Source organism: Propithecus coquereli, unplaced genomic scaffold, assembly GCF_000956105.1.
Source record: "Propithecus coquereli isolate 6110/MARCELLA unplaced genomic scaffold, Pcoq_1.0 Scaffold120, whole genome shotgun sequence".
Lineage (NCBI taxonomy): Eukaryota > Metazoa > Chordata > Mammalia > Primates > Indriidae > Propithecus > Propithecus coquereli.
Window position 1 is genome coordinate 7,804,817 of NW_012136081.1, and position 21,365 is coordinate 7,826,181.

Here is a 21,365-nt window from a genome sequence, read left to right on the forward strand (position 1 = left end):
AGCCAGGCCACAGCGGCCTCGCTGGAAAAGAGCAACTTGAACGTCTTGGCGTGAGATTCTGCAGGGTCCAGGAGAAAGTTGAAGACATGGAAATTCTAATTAATGCACACGGGGCTGGTTTTACTCAAGGATTTGCAAAGCTGTCATGTCGCAAGAGGCCAGGCAAGCACATGCTGACCAGGGAGGTGCTCACGGTCACCTGGTGGGGGTCTCTGCAGCTTTCTCTGTGACTTTTTTCCACTCCCTGTGTCCAGCCTTGGGGCTCCTGGTCCTCCCCCATGCCCATCTCAGTGGACAGGTTGCTCCCTGAATGTTCCCTTGCAGAGTGGGATTGGGGAGGTGTCTAGTAAATATGAGCTGGGGCTTGCCAGTGTAAGATGCTACAACAGAAAAGATGGAGGGGCCCTGTAGCGAAACTACACAGCTGGGCTGGGCAGAGCCATGGGCTGTTGGGTTCATGATGGGCCTGACCTCTTAGGCTACCTGTCTTGGGTGTCCACTTGGTAACCAACGGGCCAGATGTGTAGATTCCAGGCCAGTCCTGGCTGGCCTGGCAGCCAGGGGTGGGAGATAAGCCATTCACAAAAATGGCTACAGCCTGCCAAGGCTGTTGGGAGAAGCTCTCCCAGGCCACACCTACATGTGACCCCCATGCTCAGAGCTACAGAACCTCATGACCCTGGCCCTGTGTCTCAGCATCCCCAGAAGGCATCTGTAGCTCTTGCATCATCTCAGGCAGGGCTGAAGGGGTGCTCTGTGCATGGGGTGGGGAGTGGCAGTCCTGGTGTTCCTCAGTGCCTGGGTCTTCGGGGGTTCTGGGGAAGGAAAGGCTGAGAGGGGCTTTACATATCCTGCTTCCTCCTGACCTTCAGGGCTCAGGGAAGCTAGTATTGAGGGCTTTGGGAGCCAAAGGAGGTCATATCTGCCCAGCCTCAGAGTGTCCTGGGGGGCCTTGCTGAGGCAGGGATGACTGAGCGGACATTGGAAAGATGAATGGGGATCTGATGGATACAGATGAGTGACAAGGGCATTCCAGATGGCAGGATACCACATGCAAGGCACAAAGGCACACACAGGCATTGTAGCCCTCCATCCCACTGTCCTGCCAGTGGCCCCCGGTGGGCAGAGAAGAACAAGTGGGGCAGGATCCTGGGAACTCATCCTGGCCTTTGTTGGGGTATAGGGCTCCCCTGTCCTCATGGAGTTCCCCTGTACACTGCCAGGAAGGCCTATAGACTATACTTCACCCTTGCCTCTCAGAAGCCCTACAGCAAGGTCCTGGGTGGGAGACACAGGCTTAGGGAGCTTGAGACCCCGTTGGACCTGGGGAGACAGCTTCTGCCTGAAAGGTGTGTGTGAGGCTGAGACTCAGCCCACGCAGAGCTGGGCACCCCTGGGCTTCATGGGGAGCACCTGGGCTTGCCTACCAGCTGGGGGGACAGCAAAGCCACTCTGTCTCCCCAGCACCCAGCCCCTGCTTGCCAACAATTCCCTGGAGCTTGCACCAGGCCCGCTTGCTAACTCCTTCCCACCCCCGGCCCCACCACTGGCCAACAGACCCCGGAAAGAGGAGCTTCGTCCAGCCCCAGGGACCTTCCCGTAATCAAGGCTGCAGTGACCTCACCTCCCTGGGGCTCTGTGGGCGGGGAAAGCTTGAGATGGAAACAAAATGTGTCTTTATTTATGCTTTTAATTTAAATTCTGGAACTGGCCCAGCATGGTAATACATTTAACATCAGTAAAATCCTGAAGAAAAATGGATCTGTTTTTCAGTAACCGCCTCCCACCCACTCTGCCCCTGTGAGACCCCCGCACACATCCCTGTCCCTCGCGCACACACCAGGACATGCACCTCTCTTCTCAGCGAGGGGTCCACAGGTCTGGGCTGCCCACGGGAGCTCAGCTCCATCCCGAAGCAGCTGGAGCCGAGTTTAATTACAGGCATCAATCACCAGGCAGGCTGTGCGGGAGGCAGAGGAATGCGGCCCTGATGCGGGCAGGAAGACCTGGACTCCCCACCCCCTCGCTGCAGCCAGGCAGTCTGGACCCTGAGTAAATACAGTACCCACTGCTGCCTGCCTTCTCCCCCTGCTGGGGTAGGGCCTCTGGCCAGTCTTTTGCCTGGGGGGCACCTGGGTTCACTGCTCCGACGCTTTGTACCTGCATCCCACCCTCTCCTCTAGGCCTCCCTGGAGAGACAGCACCCCAACTCCTAAGGATGTACGCACACAGATACCCCTATGCCTCATCCCAGACTCTGCCCTGACCTGACCACAATACTTCAAGGTAGCCCCTTTGCTGAAACCTCATTCTCCCCTTCCCCAGCCCCCACCTCAGATCCTTCACCCAAGCACCGTGCCTGGGATCCTTCCCACCATCCTAGGCTGGCTCACATCCAGTTGCGGCTTTTGGAAGGTCCTGTCCTGGGAAAAACCTTGACAAGTTCCAGGGCAGGGACCTGGCTAGATGATGACTGGGGTTTCTGCCCTGCCTGGGCCCAGATAGCACTGGAGGCAATGGAGGAGCCTTCCTTGACCCCAGCAGGCCACGGGAGTGCCAGCCTGAGAAGGCCCCTAGCAGCTTTCTGGATGGTGATATGCCAGGCCCATAGTAGGGCTGGCAGAGGTCTTAGGGCTGTTCAGGTGTCTCAGGCTCCGCCATCTTGGAGGGGGACAAGAAATGGCCTAGTGACCAGGTGACCCAGTCACACTGGCTTGGGATCACCCCCAGAGCAGGTGGGCAGTCTGGCTCCAGGGAGCGCGTCATGTGCTGATAACAGAATGGGCAGCCCTCGCTCCCAAGGGGTGATGACAAGGCAGCTGCAGGCTTGGCTGTGGTGCACATCGGTGCCCAGCCTTCCACCACCTGCCCCTGGGCCCACCTGTAGGGACTTCTCAGCACCCAGAAGCAAGGGGGACCGCCCAGCTAGATGGATGGTAGGTGACAGCCCTGTCCTCCCAGGGTGTGACTGTGTGTGTGTATCTGTAGACTGGTCCATGGCCAAGAAAATGAAGGAGAATGAGTTCCAACAGGAGGAAAGAATAGCCAAGAGGACAAGAAGGGACAGGCTGAGTGGCCCAGTGAGGCCTGGGTGGCATCTGGGCCCAAATCCTGGGGCATTCCAGGGTTCCCAGTGCACCCTTGGCTGTCCTCTGAGCAGGTACTGCCACCCATGTTGCATATAGCACCAGTCACAAAACTCCATTTGACCCTTTTGGGTCTCTCGCACCCAGTCTTGGCCACGGTGTACTCGTGTTCTGCCTTCTGGCCCCTGTTCTTGCCCAGCCCGTCTGGCCGCCACCCTGTTCGTACCTCTGCTCCTGCCTGTTGACCTAGCCGACCTGTCAGACTGTCTTCAGCAGGGACTCAAAGCTCCAAGCCCTAGTCCCAGGGCATCCACAAGTAGTTGCCCCTGCTTCCCAGTGACCTGCTGGCTCTCCTGGAGCCTGTTAACGCTCCGTTTCCACGCCCTGCTAACCATGGGGTGTTGCCAATCTCCCTGTGAACCTGGGGGCCGGGAACGACAGTGAGCAGGTCTTATCTGATCATAATTACACCTTAAGACAGTCTGTCCCCTCCCTGGGGGTGGCCTCATTCTGGCTACCTGACTTGCTAGTCCTCTGGTTACACGAGCAGCCCCTGGCACTGTGGGTCCCGATCACCTTAGTCACCTGCAAAGCCAAGCCGACGTCTGGCTGGCAGCAAAGGCAGGAGGCCCGGGGCCCCACTAAGACAAGGCGCACGCAGTTCAGGACACCCTCCCAACCCTCAGAGAGTCTGAAGAGCAAAACATGGTTTAGAGAAATGTCAGTAATGAGAAGGAAAGAGTCCCAGCAAGTGACCCTCAGAAGGGCTGAGATTGTTGCTCACACATTCTGGCACAAAGACACTTCTCAAGGGGAATCCCCAGTGAGACAGTGGCCAGAATGGGTCTGAGTGCGTCGCTGACCCTAGTGCGCGGCTGTTACCACCGGGTGCCCTGGCTGCGGGTACTGAGTCACACGTCACAGGGGAATCACACCATGGCTAGGCACCAGGCATTGGCCTCGAGATGCCGTGACGGCGGGGGAGGATGGGCATGTGTCCCAGGCCAGCTGTGCCTCAGGGGAAGGCCAACTGGAAGGCATGGAAAATCAGCTATTTCCTCCACCTGAAGGAGCCCCTGAGGACAGCAGCAGCAACTGGCAAATTGCACCCAGCATCTGCCCTATCTTTGGCCAGGGTTCCATGGGGAAATGCTAAAAAACAAAGTCGTCTCTTTATTGGGGGATGGGGTGGGGAGGAGGACAGGGGAGAGAAAAACAATCTTCTCAGATGCTCAAAGCATGAAAACACGTGGAAAATGATCTGTCTGGTTTTCCATAAGTCAAAACAGGAGGGTCATGTTCCCATACTCAGTGGGAAGTATTCCTGCTCTCTGCTGCCTGGTACCCAGGCACAAGGGCCAGCCCCCCGTGGCCTGCAACACCAGGTTCCTGAGGGCGGGTGCAGAGTCCAGGCACTGGGCAAGTAGACAGTGCCCCAGCCAGAGAGTGAGCCTTCTCCCAGTGCCAAGGTGGCTTTTCTGAGCCCCTGTGCCCATGGGGCCCAGCCTCCATGGGTACTCACTGTGAGACGTGGGTGATGGGTGCCAACAGTGTCTCCCCTTCCAGGTCCAGGTCCTCAGTGAAGCTGTTGGTTCTCATGAAGTGCGGTGTTGTTACTTCCAGCAGTGTGGGGCTCTTCCTCACTGCAGAGAAAGAAAGTTGGGGGATAGTACGTTAGGTCTCCCACTGCAACCTGTCTCACTGCTGTGGGACAAACCTGTGAGCTCCCAGGGCCATGTGAGGAGTGGGGATCGTGCCTAGAAGCTCCCACCCTGACAGGCTTATATTGGGGTGGAATAGGTGGGTTTTTAAGGTGGTCCCTAAGTGTCTGAGACCTCAATGTCTGAAGAAGGTAGAGGCCTGTGAATCCTCCTCAGATTGGTAACTGCCTGGGGCTGAGCTCAGGTGTCGAGGACTCGCCTCACCTCAAGCTCTGGGTCTCTTCCCTGGATCGCACCTGACATTTGGGTCAAGAATAAAACAGAAGTGATCAGCACGGGTAAGAGATGCCAACTCCCACCACCATGCTGCCATTCATACACTGACAGAGCGATGGCCAGGAAAGCTGGGTGGTGGCAGGAGACCCGTTTATGAGGAGTTGTAAGCCCAGAAGGGAGGGGCAGCCACAGAGCACCTCACTGAAAACACGATGCCCCATCAACACCTGCAGCCCGAAGGAAGCACAAGAATCACCCCGACAGCTGGCTTCACATTCATATTCCTGGGTCCACCCCTGTGTGATTCTGACACAGGATCTGAAGGAACTGATCTGTATCAGTCTCCACTCTATTCATTCTATCACTATTTGCTTTGGTCTTAATTTTTCTTCATTTAAAGTTTTTATAGCAAAAAGATTAAGTACTAGTTGCAAGTAGAATAGTTCAAAGATTTACAGTGGCTCTCCTCCCTCAAGATCATCAGTGTTGACCGCCAGCTGGATCCCTAGCTCCCGCCTCCTCTGCTCATCCTAGCAGCAGATGCTAGGTGGGATGATTTTATACACGCGGGACAGCTCGTATCACTTGGTTCCTGTCACTCTGCAACACGCTCATCTAATTTTTCCCCAGGTAGAGAAACATGGATCTAATTCTCATTTCAGTAATTGCATAATAGTCCATAGTTTAGACTGGCCAAAATTAATTCAACTATTCTGTATTTCATGGACATTCAGTCTCCTTTATTTTAAGCCACTTCTTCAGATAACGATGCAACACCCACCTTTATTCTTAAAAGCTGACATATTGGAGCAGGGTGAGTGGGTGCATCCTTGGTTGCACCCAACAGACATTGCTCGATTGCTTTCCCAAGAAGTTACAGAAATTCAGGCTCCCTCAGCTTCCCCACATCCATGCCTGGAAGAACTGTCAGCACCCTTAGCAGGGCCCACCAAATGTGGATAAAAACTGAGGCCCTGCTCTCATTTCCATCTGTGCTGGCACCTTTTATGCACTTGGTGTCTGAGTTTCCTCTTGCAGAATTCCCTGTTCATATCTTTTGCTCATTTTTGCTTATCACTTTGTATGAATTTTTTATATATTAGAGATATTACTTTGTTTTATGGGCACAAATATCTTCCCCAGTATATCTTTGGTTTTTTAACTTTAATGATTGATTGATTAATTAGAGACAGGGTCTCACTCTGTCACCCAGGCTGGAGTGCCGTGGTGTGTTCATAGTTCACTGTAACCTCTAACTCCTGGGCTCCAGCGATCCTCCTACCTGAGCCTCCCAAGTAGCTAGTACTACAGGCATGCACCACCATGCCTCAATATTTTTTAAACATTATTTTTTGTAGAGATGGGGTCTCGCTATGTGGCCTAGGCTGGTCTTAAATTTCTGACCTCAAGCGAGCCTCCCGCCTCGGACTCCTAAAGTGCTGGGATTACAAGCATTAGCAAGTGTGTATGGTCTTAAGTATTTATTTTTTTAAATCATAGAAAATACTTTATGTTTTTAAAGTGATATATCTTGCTTTACGACAAAGGTTTTCCCACACCAAAGTATTAATAATACAATACTTTCCTAAATTTATTCCTAATATAAATATATGGATGTGTAATACAAATATATACATGTGTAAATTTTAATACATTTAGCATTTATGCCTAATGTTGGAGATGATCAACAATTAGAAAATGAAAAATTAAAAGATATTACATACTTTAAAAAACTAAATACTTTAAAAAACTAAAGCAAAACACAAAACCATAAAATTTCTTGAAGAAAACATAGGAGAAAATCTCTAGGACCTTGGATTTGGCAGTGAATTTTGAAATATGACACCAAAAGCTCAACCCATAAGAGAAGAAGAATCAACAAATTGGACTTCATTAAAATTAAAAGCTTTTGCTCTGTAAAATATACTGTTAATGGAATGAAAAGACAAGCCACAGACTTGGAGAAAATATTTGCACATCACCTATCTAGTCAAGGATTTGTACCCAAAATATATAAAGAATGCTTACAACTTGACAATGATAAAGCATACTCCAATTTAAAAAACAGATTAAAAATAAGCACATGAAAAGATAATCAACATCAATGGTCATTATGGAAATGCAAATTAAAACCACAATGAGATACCATTACAGCATTATTAGAGTGGCTATAATTAAAAAAAAAAAATCAAAACCTAACAATACCAAGCACTCTTGAGGATGTGGAGCAACTGGAACTCCCACATGTTGCTGGGGGAAATGGAAAATGGCACAGAGACTTTGGAAAACAGTTTGGCAATTTCTTATGAAGTTATATGTACACAAACCATGTGACCTGGTAGCCCCTTTCCCAGATATTTACCCAAATGAATTGAATATTTATGTTCACCAAGCCCCATACATAAATACACATCGCAACTTTACTTACAATAGCCAAACACTGGAACCAACCAATATGTCCCTCAGCAGGTGAATGGATGAACAAAACATGGTACATCCATGCAATGGAATATCACCCAGCGATAAAAAGAAACTAATGATTTCATACAACAGCACAGATGAATCTCAAATGCATTTTGCTAAACAGTAAAAGAAGCTAGATGCAAAAGGCTACATGTTATAGGATTCCATTTATAGGACATTCTAGAAAAAAATCAAAGGGATGTAAAACAGATCAATGGCTGCCAGTGGTTAGGGGAGGAGGAGTATTGGATTTCAAAAGGCTCATCCCCGGGCATTTTTAGGGCTATGGAACTTCTCTGTATGATACTGTGTGATATATGACTCCAGGAATTCATTGAAGCCCACAAAACTGAATCTTCAGGACTGAATTGCACTGTGTGCAAATTAACAAAAAACCAGGATGTTTGAGTACCCTTGGATGGGAAGCAGACTGTGGTAAGTGAGTTCTAAGTGTGTTACAAATGTATGACATATCACTGAAAGAAGAGAGGAAGAAGCAGCTGGCCTGTGTTGCTTTCAGAAACAATGTTTTGACTGGACACTGGATGGTTAAAGACAAATAACTCATAAACACTGTATTCTAGTGGGTAAGTTTATTTCGCTACATGTACAATAGGGTTATACACTTAAGTAAATCAACTGTAAGTAATGACAGTCAGGCTTCTCACTGTCAGAGAAAAAGTTACAAATAAGTGTGTGTGGGGGTATGCCTGTGAGTATGAGCTCATGGTTAGTTTAGTACACATCTAGATAAACACGGAGTGTAGATGTGTGTGCATGCTCAGGTTATGCACATACTACATGTGTCTTCATGCTCTGTCTAGTGAGAGGAGACAGAAGTAGTGACATCCCAGTAACTACGAGCACACCTCATGCCCAGATCCTGGTTTCTAAATATCATTCATTCTTCACCAGTGCTCTCTGGATAAATGGGTGATTCTAGGGCTAGGGCAGGGAAAATACAAGATGAGCCTGAAGTATTGTCTAGTGCTTGAAGAGATGAAAGTGCTAAAAAAATAAATAGAATAATAAATAAATAAATAAATAAAATAAATAGAAAAATAAATAAATAGAATGGGGGCACATCAAAAGGAAACATGAACCAACCAATGGCCAGAGCTAGAATCGTTTAAGCAGCAAAATAAATGATAATAGTTTTGGATAACTCAAATAATAAATATTTCTGAGTCCATACTGATAAAATTAAACAAATAATTGGAGGAGGGCGCTAGATCTTTGTTACAGAAGAATTCCAAGTAATAAATATGGAAGGAATGAGGAGAATAGAAACACATCACAGTAATTGCTGCAGGAATGATCCACGGATGAATGCTAAAATTAGTAGGTGAAACTTTAAGGAGAAACTTCAAAGTATTTCCTTCAAAATGTGCTTTAATTGCTGTGGTGGTTTTAACATATGTTCACGGATTCGTTGATACTCGCCCTGCAGGAGGTAGAGCTGAACTCCCCTCCCCTTGAGTTTGGGCTGTATTTGGTGACTTGTTTCTAATGACTAGACTATGGAAGGGGAAAAATAGTTACTCAGTTACAGTGGAGGAACTTGGCCAACACCACCTTAACGAAGTGAATCAAGGTTCACATCGTCAGTGATAAATCATGTTGATGTCATGGTCCACTGGTAGGATGCAATGAGAAAAGCACCTTGCCTTGGAATTCTTGCCCCAGTGCTATAACCCTAGTCTAATTTTGAGAAAACATCAGACAGACCCAAACAGTGAAAGATACTGACACCTGACCAGTATTTTTCGAAAATGTCAAGGTAATGAAAAACAAGAATGAAAAGCTGTCACAGATCAGAGGGGACCAAGGAGACCTGCTGAATAAATATAATGGTGGATCCTGGATGGAATTCTGGAAGAGAAAAAGGAATTAATAGTTAAACTGGGGGAAATTCAAATAAGTTAACTAACTGTAGCTTAATAGTGTTGTACCAGTGTTAATTTCTTAGCTTTGGTCGATGTACAATGGTATGTAAGATGCTAACATACAATGGTATGTAAGATGCTAACATCCTCACAAAGAGATGTGAGGATTCTACTGTTTTTGCCTCTCTTCTGTAAATTAAAAATTTTGAAATAAAAAGTGACAACTTGTATACAATAGTACAAAAGAATCTTAATTAAAGATATGCAAGAATTCTGTGGAGAAGATTGTAAAACTTTAATGATGAGAGATGTTGAAGAAGACACAAATAAATGGAGAAATATGCCTTCATTCCATTGACTAGAAGACTCAATACTGAAAAGATTCTCTCTAAATCTTAATAAATCTCTCCAAATCTTAATAAAAATCCCAAGGTTTGTGTGTGAGAACCTTGGCAAGTTGATTCTAAAAGTGATGATTTGAAAGTACAAATAGCCAAGAATTGGCAGTATTCTTGAAGAAGAACAAGGTGGGAGAACTTGCTGTACCAACATCAATACTTCTTCCTAGGCAGTGGACACCAAGACAGTGTGAGGCTGATGCAGGGAGACAAATGGGCCAGTGGGACAGGATTGAGCATCGGGAAACAGCCTACACATGTATGGACACTTGGTGTATATCAGAGGCGGCCTGCATATCGTGGGAAGAGGATGGATTTTTTTCAATAAAATCTTCAGGGGCAATTGGATATCCACATGGGAAAAACATTTACTGTTTAATGGACCCTTAATTACCTCACATCATACACCAAAAATTCATTCTTGGCATTCCAGGGGATTGAAGGCCTAATTATGAAAAGCAAAACTATTATAATGCCCTTATAACATTTAGAAGACTATCTTAATGACCTTGGGGTTAGGAAGGATTTTTTAGTATAAGAAGCAGTAACCATAAAGGAAAAGACTGATAATTTGACTGCATTACACTTAAGATCTAATCATCAAAATACACCTTAAGGAGTGAAAAGACAATCACAAAAGAATAGTGCCCACAAAATACAAAGAACTCCTACAAATCAATAGGAAGAATACAAATGACCTAATAGAAAATGGGCAACAGACAAACTAACACACCACAAAAGAGGAATCCAAAAGGCTGATGAGCATGTGGAAAGGTGTTGCGCCTGACTAGCAATCAGGGAAATGTAAATAAACTCGGGAGCTCACAGCCCGGCCCGTGGGGTGAGCGGCAGACTTCCAGCAGGAAACCATACAGACATTACTTAGTTGCAGCCGGGAGAAGGGCTCTGAGTGGAGGGCTCTGTGCCCGTGACATCCTCAGAGACGAGGGAAGGACCGGTAAGTCTTGAAGAATGTGCTCACATTCAGAGGCCCGCAGGTCTGGGACCTGGCAGGAACCCCCGTTTTAGAGATTTGGGGCTGAGAGATTCAAGCACCCTGGGTTATATTATACAGTTGTCAAGTGACAGAGCGAAAACTGCATCCAGGACTCTAATGTTCTTAAGGAAAAAAAAAGAAAGAAAGAAAGAAAAGAGAAAAAGGAAGAAGAAAAAGAACACAAATACATATTTCAATGTCTACATCACTTGTATACAGAGGGAGGGAGCAGCAAAGTGGTGGCTAGAACATGGGGCTGCTTTCCAGACACCTGGGATGACAAGTGCCATCTCCAAAGGCTGAGGGCCAAGGGTGAGCCACCTGACCCCTGAGTACGGCCCAGCCCTAGTGTTTTAGGAAATTAAAATGTGCACATCAGTTGGCTGCTCAGAGCGGGTGGGGCCTGCACCTGCCAGAGAGGAATGTGTGCTCTTGGGTTTAATCCTGGGAACAGCACATGGGGCCTCTGAGCAAGGGGCAAAGAGAGGGGCTCTACAAGGTTGTTTCTCCAAGTGAAAAGAAAAGGTTGCTTTCTGCTCGACTTGTGCATTGGAAACTGTGGGGCATGCCTTCCCGACCATGGCGAGGCAGTGGCCAGGGCTGCCACGTCTTCCCTATTGCCACCTGTGGTCACAGCCAGGTCTAACATCTGTGAGAGAATGGAGAGGATTTGGGGGGTGGGGTGGAGATTCAGCTCTTCCTAGACAGTGCTGTTGCCCATTTCAGGCCAGGGCTTGAAGGCAAATGCTGCGTGTCCTAAGAGACCTGGGTTGTCACCTCCACCTCCAAGGTAGGTATTTCGGAGCCTGAACTCACGGCAGCAGAGAAGGCTGAGCGCGTGGTGGGCTTGATAGGGCAGCTCATCTGGACACGCAGGCCCCGCAGAGGACATCAGAGCAACACCAGGTGCCCTTTGCTGAGCTGTCCAGAGTGACTGACCCTGGGGACAAAGAGCGTAGCATCCTGGTGACAGTGAAGTCACACTTTCCTAAGACAGTCCCAGTTTTTGATGCTTTAATTCCTTGGCTGCCTTTGCTTTGTCAAAGCCAGAATTGGGCCTAATTTTTCAGGGCAGAACAAAACAATTTTGTTTTCTAGGAAAATGGGAGGTCTGGGATGGCGAAGGCAGCCTCAGGCGTGGCGATTACCCCAGCTGGGGCATTGGCTGCCAAATCTCACCCTCTCTCAAGAGAGCAGGAACAAAACTCAGCACAGTATCTTCCTTTCTAGCTAGTGGTCTTGCTGAATAGGGGCATTTGGATTTTATCTAAAAAGAAATACAGGCACAGAAAAAAGACTGGAAGGAAATAGATCCAAATGTTAACTGTGTTGGTCTTTGGGCAAAAGGGACTTCAGGTGATTTTCATTTCCTTCCTTATCATGTCTGTATTTTCTATTTTGAACGATACTTTTCACAAGTCAAGAAACAGTAATTTGTGGAAGTCTTCTGTATTTGTGCCTTGCTCTCTGGCCCACATCCCTGCACATCTCTTCCTGCAGTTAGCGGAATATGTCCCTCCATCCGGCCTGGAGCTGCCCATGTGGCTACACAGAGCTCTCTCCTGCCACAAAGGTCTTCGAGGCTTTCTGTTCTCAAATGCTGCTGGGCGTGCTTCCTCTGCCTTCTCATTGAGCCTCCAACCTCTCCCCGCCCGGACTAGTTCAGCATTCAAGTACCAAGTCCAACCTGCAGCGAGGCCCCGGCCCACCCCTGCTGCCTTCTGCCTTTGAGAGTCTCAGCAGTGTCTGGGCCCTTCCCAGTAACTTCACCCGGCTGTTCACCCCCTGCCCTTCCCCTCCCGACTGATTAAAATCCTGCCTAATCTCCCAGGTGTAACCCAAGCCCTCTTCCTCCACAAGCTTTCCAAGGCTCCAGAGATCATCCCCTCTCCTGGACGGCTGCGGGGCTTATGTGTGCCTGGCCCTCAGCACAGGAACCTCGCCATCCGCCTCCCCCACATCCCTTCAGGGCCTGGCACAGTCAAGTTCCCTGAGCCAGCTCATCCCACAGGGATAAATAGAAGCTGCCTGTCCTTCCCAAGCAGAAGCCCCTTCCCTGGCCCCCTCAAGAAATCTCCCCCGCTCAGTGGACTCGCCAAAGCCCCATGGATCCTGCACCGTGAAGGAGAAGCCCTCCCCAGGGCATCCGGACAGCTGCAGCCAGACCTTGCGTGACATTGCTGAGCCACAGCCTCACAGCCTGTGCCAGCTGCCCATGCCCAGCTCACAGACCCCGAGCCAGAGTGACCCCGCCGCCACCTGTGTCTCCACTCAGAGGCGAGAAGTAAGGGACACGGACGGAAAGTGTGAAAGCCATTCCCACAACAGCTGCCAGGAACAAGACGAGGAATGGAGTGAAAATGTATATTCACAGCTGGCACCCAGTTCCGCTTAGGAAAATACCTTGCTTGAGTGAACACCTGTTGTTTTTGCCTGCCTAGCAGCCAGGCCTGGCTTCTGGGAACAGCTTCTCGAATCTTCTTTAGGGGGCTCCTCTTTTCCCATTCCTACTATGCAGGATTCAGGTACCCATTGGTGATCCCCAGAGGGGTCCTTATGACCCAAACCTTGGCCATCAGAGAGGTACAGTTGCAGGTCTAAGGATGGCTTATAACCCAGTTGGGGGCCAATGAGAACCTGGCCTTAGATTCTGGCAGGAATTATGGGGATAGAGATGGCCTCTTTCTGCTTAGTTTGCCGAGCTGGCGAATGTAGGCTGGTGCGCCTCTTGCCCCCGTTGCAAAGTGGCTGCTTGAGATACAGCCATCCCACGGGACCAGTAGATAGAGGAGAGTGAGGGGAAGGGAGAACAAAAGGGAGGGGAAGGGCAGAAGGGTGGAAAACACAAGAAGGGGAGAGTGAGAGTGAGCAAGATCATCTCAGTCCCAGGGTCCAGCTGTGTCGGAAACAGCTGGCTCCAGCTGTGTGAGCCAAAAAATGTCCCTTTTGTGCTTGGGCTAGTTTGAGTTAGGGTTCCATTATGTGTTACCAAGAGAGTCCTCAGGAATGTGTGTGACAAATTTGGGGGTGAGGTGTGAGCCCGAGGAGATGGGCCCTGGGGGAGTCGAGATTACAAAAGCACAAAACTGCCCTGCACTGCAGTTGATAGGTTTTGTAGGGCAGGGGGGAAGAAGGCTGGCAGGAAAGAAGCTAGCCTGAGGCCAGACCCCCGCCCTACAGCAGCACAGGGAGCTCTCAGAAAGGGCTCCCTAAGGCGGATCCTTGACTTTCTACTACTGTGATGTAAAACTTCATCTCCCCAAACCTTCAGTGAGCCCCTCTCCACACCCTGGTGTAAGACGGTGTTTGGAGCAAATTAGAGAACATGTCAGATCTCAAGGGAGTATAGGATAGATCTGACTTGAGCACAACAGGGATGCGACAGAGTCAGAGATGGCCTCTGGGATCTCAAGCAACTCCAGGGAGGATGCGGGCCTTCCATGACCCCAGAGTATAGGGTCATGAGGACCCCTCCCCCCCACCCCGCAATCCTCCCTATTGAAACAGGGATAGCAGGCCTCAGCGCAGATCTCAGAGTGAACGGAAATGGCTCTGTGGGTCCAAGGGTGGGGTCTGAATAGCGGGGGTGCTGAGGACAGGCAACGACAGAGCCAGGACAAGGTCAGCCCTGAGTGAGCCCAGGAAATGGAAAGAGAGCAACACAGCCGCCCACACGACTAAACCGACCCACCCGGGTCTCCGTGCTGCAGGAAGTCGCTGTCCAGGTCTCCCAAGGCACATTTTCAGGGGAAGGTTCCAGGCAGCAAGAGCAGCCCCAGGAAACTTTAATATACAATGGAATCTGGGTTAAGCACTATCTTCTCCAAGAGTTGAGCTCACAGGACATTCCCCAGAAACCTCTGGAGAGGTGGGGAGGAAAGTTTCTGGAGGTCTTTGGATGAAGAAAACAAAAAAGTGGCCTTGATTTTCAAGGCGAAATTACACAGGAAGAAAAAAATGTTTTTAATCTAATTAAGAGCGATCTTTTCACCTTCATCACAACATCACGGAAATGTGCCAGTTCTTAACTTCACACAATAATCAAAGCAATTAGTGAGGGAGAAGCCTTGGAAACCGGTGCAGATGTTCTCAGAATGTTTAATGGGGAAATGAGTTGCAGGCCTCGTTCTCAGCATCCGGCTCCAGGCCCTGGCTACCAAATCCAGACATCTGCTGGGGCCCCACCCCCAGGCCCCGAGGGCGCAGGCTTGAGAAACACAGGTCCCTTCCCAGGCCGCCTCCCAGCCAGGCCAGATCTGGGGCCGAGAGGCTCCCCATAGCTCCTCGAGCTGGAGCCTGGACACAGTCAGCCACTCCAGAGCTGGGGGGAGGCTTAACGTCAAAATTATGTTAACAGCCGATGTCAAAAGTAATCAGCACAGCTTGGCTCCCCCACCTCTGCTGGCTGCAGGAGGGCTGTGAGTGGGAGGAGGGCAAGGGGCCCTGGAGAGATCTTTCTCTCTATGACCCCCTCAGCCTGAACATTACAAGAAAAGACGTGGTGGCATCTGTCTGGTGTGGCCCTGGGGGGACCCATTCCAATGCAGCTAAACTCTTAAGGGGCCCAAGAATCAAACTGGTCAACGCTTGAGGAATTTCCAATAATCAGAGAAAACATGTAGAAACGAGGATGGTGGTTACTTAAGAAATGTCCCATTCCAGAGAGCAGAGGGCCACATGGCTAATGTTAACTGCTGTGGGAGAGACAGAGACCCCAGGTGGGGAAGGCAGCAAACTTTCTTGGAGGCCGTGCTGTATGGCAGGCACTGGGGACGTGGAGGTAAAGAACACTTTGTCCCTGTTCTCAAGGACACATAGGCTGTATGGGGGCCCCATTCATGTACTCTCAGCATTCACATTCTGTATGCACCAGTGGTTTCTTAATGCAAGCCCACCGGATGCTTTGATGAGCACTACCTCTGACCTCAAGGGCCAGCTTAGCTGCACAAAGGGCGAGTCAAAAGGGACAGAAAGCAGGCCACTGCAGGAGTAGTGCTCGGTGGTGACAGATAAATATCCTAGTTCACTCAGCTGCTGGTAGAACAACTCTGAGGAGGGCTTTACGCAGCTTCTCAGCTGTCCTCCATGGAGCTCCTTCTCAACCGACTGCCACAAGGATGCCTGATTCAGGCTGTGTATCCTGTGAAACTGACCCAAGCTAGCATGGCAGGAAGCTGCTGAAGCATTTAAGTAGGGAAGCAGCAAGATCCACTTTGTATTTAAAGAATTCCCTTGAGCTGCTGTGTGAATAATGGAGTAGAGGAAGCAAGAGTGGAAACTGGGAGAGCAGTGACCAGAAAAGGGCAACAGCCTAGGCAGAGAAATAATCATGGCTTTAACCAGGGGGGTGGCTGGAGAGGCCAAGAGTGAGCAACTCCAGAGTTGGTAAGACTTACTGATAGATTAAATAGGAGCACTAGGATATAGGGATAATTTTTAAAAGACTTCTATCCAGGCTTGGAGAACAATGGCATGCTGCTCCCATTTCCCTCTCACTTCCTATCTCCCCAATTACCTCCTCCCCCAAAGCATAAAACCAACAAGAAGTGCAAATAAAACCACATGATCCCTGTCTTTACCAGTACCAGGAGACAGAATACCATCAAATTACCTGTGAGTAGAGAAATGAACTGAATTCCAACAGCATTCAAATCCCCCACCCAGCACTGCAAACTGTGGGTATAAAGAGTCGGGGAGAAGAGGCTTAAGGGGCTCTGTCAAAAAGTTTGAGGGTGGGGAGTGACATAAGCAAAAATAGAGGAATAAGTACCTCTAAGGACCTTCCCTTCAGAGAAATATCAAACATCAAGCAAACAAACAACAAGCAAAACCTGTCATATCAATTTTGTCACAACTCTTGGAAGAAGTCAATGGATTACAGCAATCTAGTGAACATCAAACCAAGAAACGGACAATTTCTGAATGATAGAAAAGTGTTGTGGCATTTTACTTGCCGTTGCAATCCCCCCTGCCCCTTCACTTGGTAACATTCTTGAAGGTGGCAACCCATGTACTAAGTGTGGGGCCCTAGACTCTGGTTCTGGATCACAATAGATGTCATTTTCATTGAATTTTTTTTTTTTTTGTTCTATACTGTCTGGGGACTTCCTGAAGGACTGATGTAAGGTGATTGTTTGTTTTGCCTCACTCAGAATTCAGGGCAGAAAATGGTGGACGTGACTTGAAAACGTTGTAAGGCAGTTGAACAAATCATAGTGACCTGGGGAAAAGATCATAGCTGTGACTGACATACAATACAGCACTGAAACCTGGGAGGAAAATCTGCAGAGAGTTTCTTTGGGGAATTAGAGCATTCAAAAGTGCCCGTGGATACTGGGAAATTTATAAACTCATATGCATGCCCAGGGCTGAATACATACTCATAAAAGTCCTAAGAACACCTTAATTTTTACCTCTGGCTGACACCTATGTTCACCTTAAGTTGGAAGTGAAGGCTAAGACAGTTGTGAACAGCCTGGCTAAATGTTGAAGGAATGTCCAATACAAAGTTAGTTTGCAAAGGCTAGGAGGACTTTTTTTCTTTTTCTTCTCTCCTACCTCTTCCTCTGACTCCTGGCACGCAGGGAAACTGTGCCAAAATATTAACTGAAGGCAAGCCAAAGGACCAGAGACTTTGGAGACTACACGTGATAAGAATATAGACTCCACAAAAATAGTTTAGGTGTCAAAATAACTGGAAAATCGTAAAAAGCATAGAGATTAAACATACTTTTAAGTAACACATGAAGAAATCTAAAGAGAAATTTTAAAATATTTTGAACTAAATGGAAGTGAAAACAACAAAATCTTAGGATGTACCGAAAGCAGGCAATGCAGGAAAATTGTAGCATTGACTGCATACATTGGACGATATAGATCTAAAATCAATAATTTAAGCTTTCACCTTAGGGAACCATAAAAGAAGAGCAAATTAAATCCAGAGTAAACATAAATAATAAAAATAAGAGCATAAAACAATGAAACTGAAAATAGAAAATCAATAGTGAAAAATCAATGAAACAAAAAGATGTTTCTTTTAATAGATAAATAAAATTGATAGCCTCTAGCCAGGCTAATAAAAAAGAGGACATGAATCACCAATATCAGAAATGAAAGAAGGGACATCACTACAGATCACATGGGCATTACAATGATAACAAAGGAATACCATGAACAACTCTGGGCCTACAAATTTGATAACCTAGATGAAATGGATCAATGCTTTGAAAAACACAACCTGTGAAAATAATCACAAGAAGGAAAACAATCCAAATAGCGCTGTATCTATTAAAGAAAATGAATCAATGATTAATAAATATCCAAAATAGAAAGCACCAGGCACAAATGGGTTCACTGGTGAATTCTACCGAACCTTTAAGAAACAAATTACACCAGTTCTTTATAATCTCTTTCAGAAGACAGGAGTAAGTACTTCCTAAGTCATTTTATGAAGCCAGAATCACCCTAACTCCAAAACCAAATACACTGAAAGAAAACTAAAGACCAATATAGCTTTCATGAACATAAATGTGGAAAAAAAATCCTCAATGAAATGTTAAGAAATGAAATCCAGCAACTTTATAAGAAGAATTATACACCATAACAAAGTTGGATTTCTACCAGGTATGCAAGGTTAGTGAAACATTCAAAAATCAATTAACGGTTGGTCCGAGTGCAGTGGTGTTTACAACTAATTGATCACAACCAGTTACAGATTCCTTTGTTCCTTTTCCACTCCCACTGCTCCAATTGACCAGCCTTAAAAAAAAAAATCAATTAATGTAATTCATCACATCAACAGATTAAAGAAGAAAAGTTGTAAGATCATATCGCTACATGCAGAAAAAGCATTTGACAAAATCAAATTCCTGATTAAAAAAAATAACTTGGTAAACTAGGAATAGAATGGAAAATTTCTCAACTTGTTAAACACTACAAAATCCTATAGCTAACATCATACTTGATGGCCAGAAATTAGAAGCTCTTCGACTAAGATCAGGAACAAGGCAAGGATGTCCCTTCTCACAATTGTTTTTCAACATCATACTGGAAATCTGAGCTCATGCAACAAGACAAGTAAAGAAAACAAAGGGAATACAGATTGGAGAAGAAAGAAATAAAACTTTTCTCGTAGATGACATGATTGTCTAAGTAGAAAATACAAAAGAATCAAAGATACTTCTGGAACTAATATGCAATTATAGCAAGGTTGCAGGATACAAGGTTAATATATAAAAGTCAATTGCTTTCCTATATACCAAAAATGAACAAATGGAATTTGAAATTAATAACCAATATCAAAAGGAAATATTTAGGTATAAAATTAACAAAGGTTGTACAAGATCTATATGAGAAAAACTACAAAACTGTTGAAATAAATCAAAGACCTAAATAAATGGAGAAATGTTCCATGTTCATGGATAGGAAGACATTATTGTCAAGATGTCCATTTTTCTCAAGTTGATATATAGATCTAATGCAACTCTAAACAATGCTCCAGGAAGTTATTTTGTCAATACAGACAAACTGATTCTAAAGTTTATACAGAGAGACAAAAGACCCAGAGTAGCCAAGTCAATATTGAAGGAAACGAAAAAAGTAAGAGGATTGGCACTTCCCAAGTTCAAGATTTATTTATTTTATTATTTTCTTAGTAGACTTCTCAGCAGAAACCAAGTTCAAGACTTAGTATAAAGCTACAGTAATCAAGACAACATGGTATTGATGAAATAATAGACATACAGATAAATTGAACAGAATACAGAGCCCAAAAGTAGACTCACATAAATATGGGCAACTGATCTTTGACAAAGGAACAAAGGCAATAAATACAATACAGAAAAGATAGTCTTTTCAACAAATTATGCTGTAACAACTGGATATCCACATACAGAAAAACTGAGACACAGACCTTACACTCTTTATAAAAATTAACTCAAAATGTATCAGACTTAAATGTAAAATGTAAAACTATAAAATGTAAAGATGTCATCGAGATAGCTGAATAGAGAGGCCTGGCACTTACCTCCTCCACAAAGAAGGACCAAAGCAGCAAGCAGATAACTATACATCAAATAGAACATCAAAAGGAAAATACTGAAATTCAGCAGGGCAGTGACAGGGATCCCCTGAGGCATAGAAACTCAAGATGGCAGAATAGAAGGAAATAAAGGAGCTGTCTAGGATTGGCTGGGAGCCAGGAGGGACTCCCCACTGCAGGGAAAAGGTAAGCAGGAGATCCCCTGTAGTCAGAATTCCCCCCACAGATGACTACAATCCTAGCTACAGGAGAGCTGCTCAACCCTCACAGGCCCTGAGCCTAGTATAGGGAGCTACCTGGAATTTACACAATTGCATTGCTCCAGTGAGGGAATCCATGCTGGGTCCCGCTCAACTCCTAAGATGTAAGCTGCTTCAGCCTGGTGCCATCTTGAAAGCAGTCTTGGGGCCCAACAGACCCTGCATCTCTACAAGCCTGAAGCCACATCAACACATACATAAATCCACCCTGAAGGCTGCAGTATCATGACACCACCTGGGCCCAGTGTTGTGATTGTGTCCCTGGCAAAGGAGCCCACTCAGTACTCTATACCTTGGAGAACAGGCAGTCTAGCACACCAAGGAGGCTGTCCTGAGAACAGAGGAAACAAAGTATGTACTTGAATCCTGAGAGCTACACGTCAGGGACCACCACCATTGCCAGCAACCCTGCCCACTCCAGAGACAGGGAAGCTTCATGCCTGAGCTTGCCACCCAGTAGCCCAAGGACTGGCCCACCACTGCTAGTGACTGTGTGGCCTCTGGAGTCCCCAAAATTGGCCCACCCAGTGTCCACATCTCCAGCAAAGCCTCTTTACTGCCTCCACAAACAACTTAATCACTAAAAAGCTGAAGCCACTGAAGAATGCACAGACACCACCGACGTTGATTATAGCCTAGTTAATGATATGGAGACTACCCATATGCACCCACCAAGAGCTAATGCCAAAGCACCCTATCCAAATGACACTATAGACACACATAGGAAAAAAGTCTTTCCCTACAAAGGCTACTATATAAAATTGGAAGAAGCATCTGTTATTCCAGATACACAGATATCAGTATAGGGATAAAAGGAAGTTGAAAAAGCAAGAAACATGACAACTGCAGTGGAACCCAACAATCCCGAGGCAACAGACCCCAAAGAAAGGGAAATCTTACAGAAACTGAATGAGATACAAGAATACAGGTAGGCAATACAAAGATAACGAGGAAAACAATTCATGATCCAAATGGGGAATTCAACATAGAGTTAGATATCATAGAAGAGAATCAGACATAAATGTGGAACTGAAAAATTCAATGAATGAAATACAAAAATATAGTGAAGAGCTTCAAAAATAGACTATATCAAGCAGAAGAAAGAATTTCTGAAATTGACAGGTCTTTTGAAATAAACCAGACAGACCAAAAATCCCCCACAAAAACCAAAAATAAAAAAGAATGAAGAAAGCCTACATGACATATGAGATACTACCAAGAAAACAAATATTTTGGGAGTTCCCGAAGAGTTGGTAAAAGGCATAGAAAACCTATTTAATGAAATAATAGCTGAAAAT

General features: G+C 46.4%; 1 protein-coding gene across 1 annotated transcript in view; it reads right to left on the reverse strand.

The window, feature by feature from the left end:
- The window catches only part of KCNQ1 (potassium channel, voltage gated KQT-like subfamily Q, member 1), a 352,730-nt gene that overhangs the window by 180,383 nt on the left and 150,982 nt on the right, over window positions 1-21,365 (reverse strand). The window contains exon 13 of the mRNA XM_012664952.1: window positions 4,609-4,729. Within this exon, the coding sequence (XP_012520406.1) occupies window positions 4,609-4,729 (121 nt within the window). The remainder of the gene's footprint in view (window positions 1-4,608; window positions 4,730-21,365) is intronic.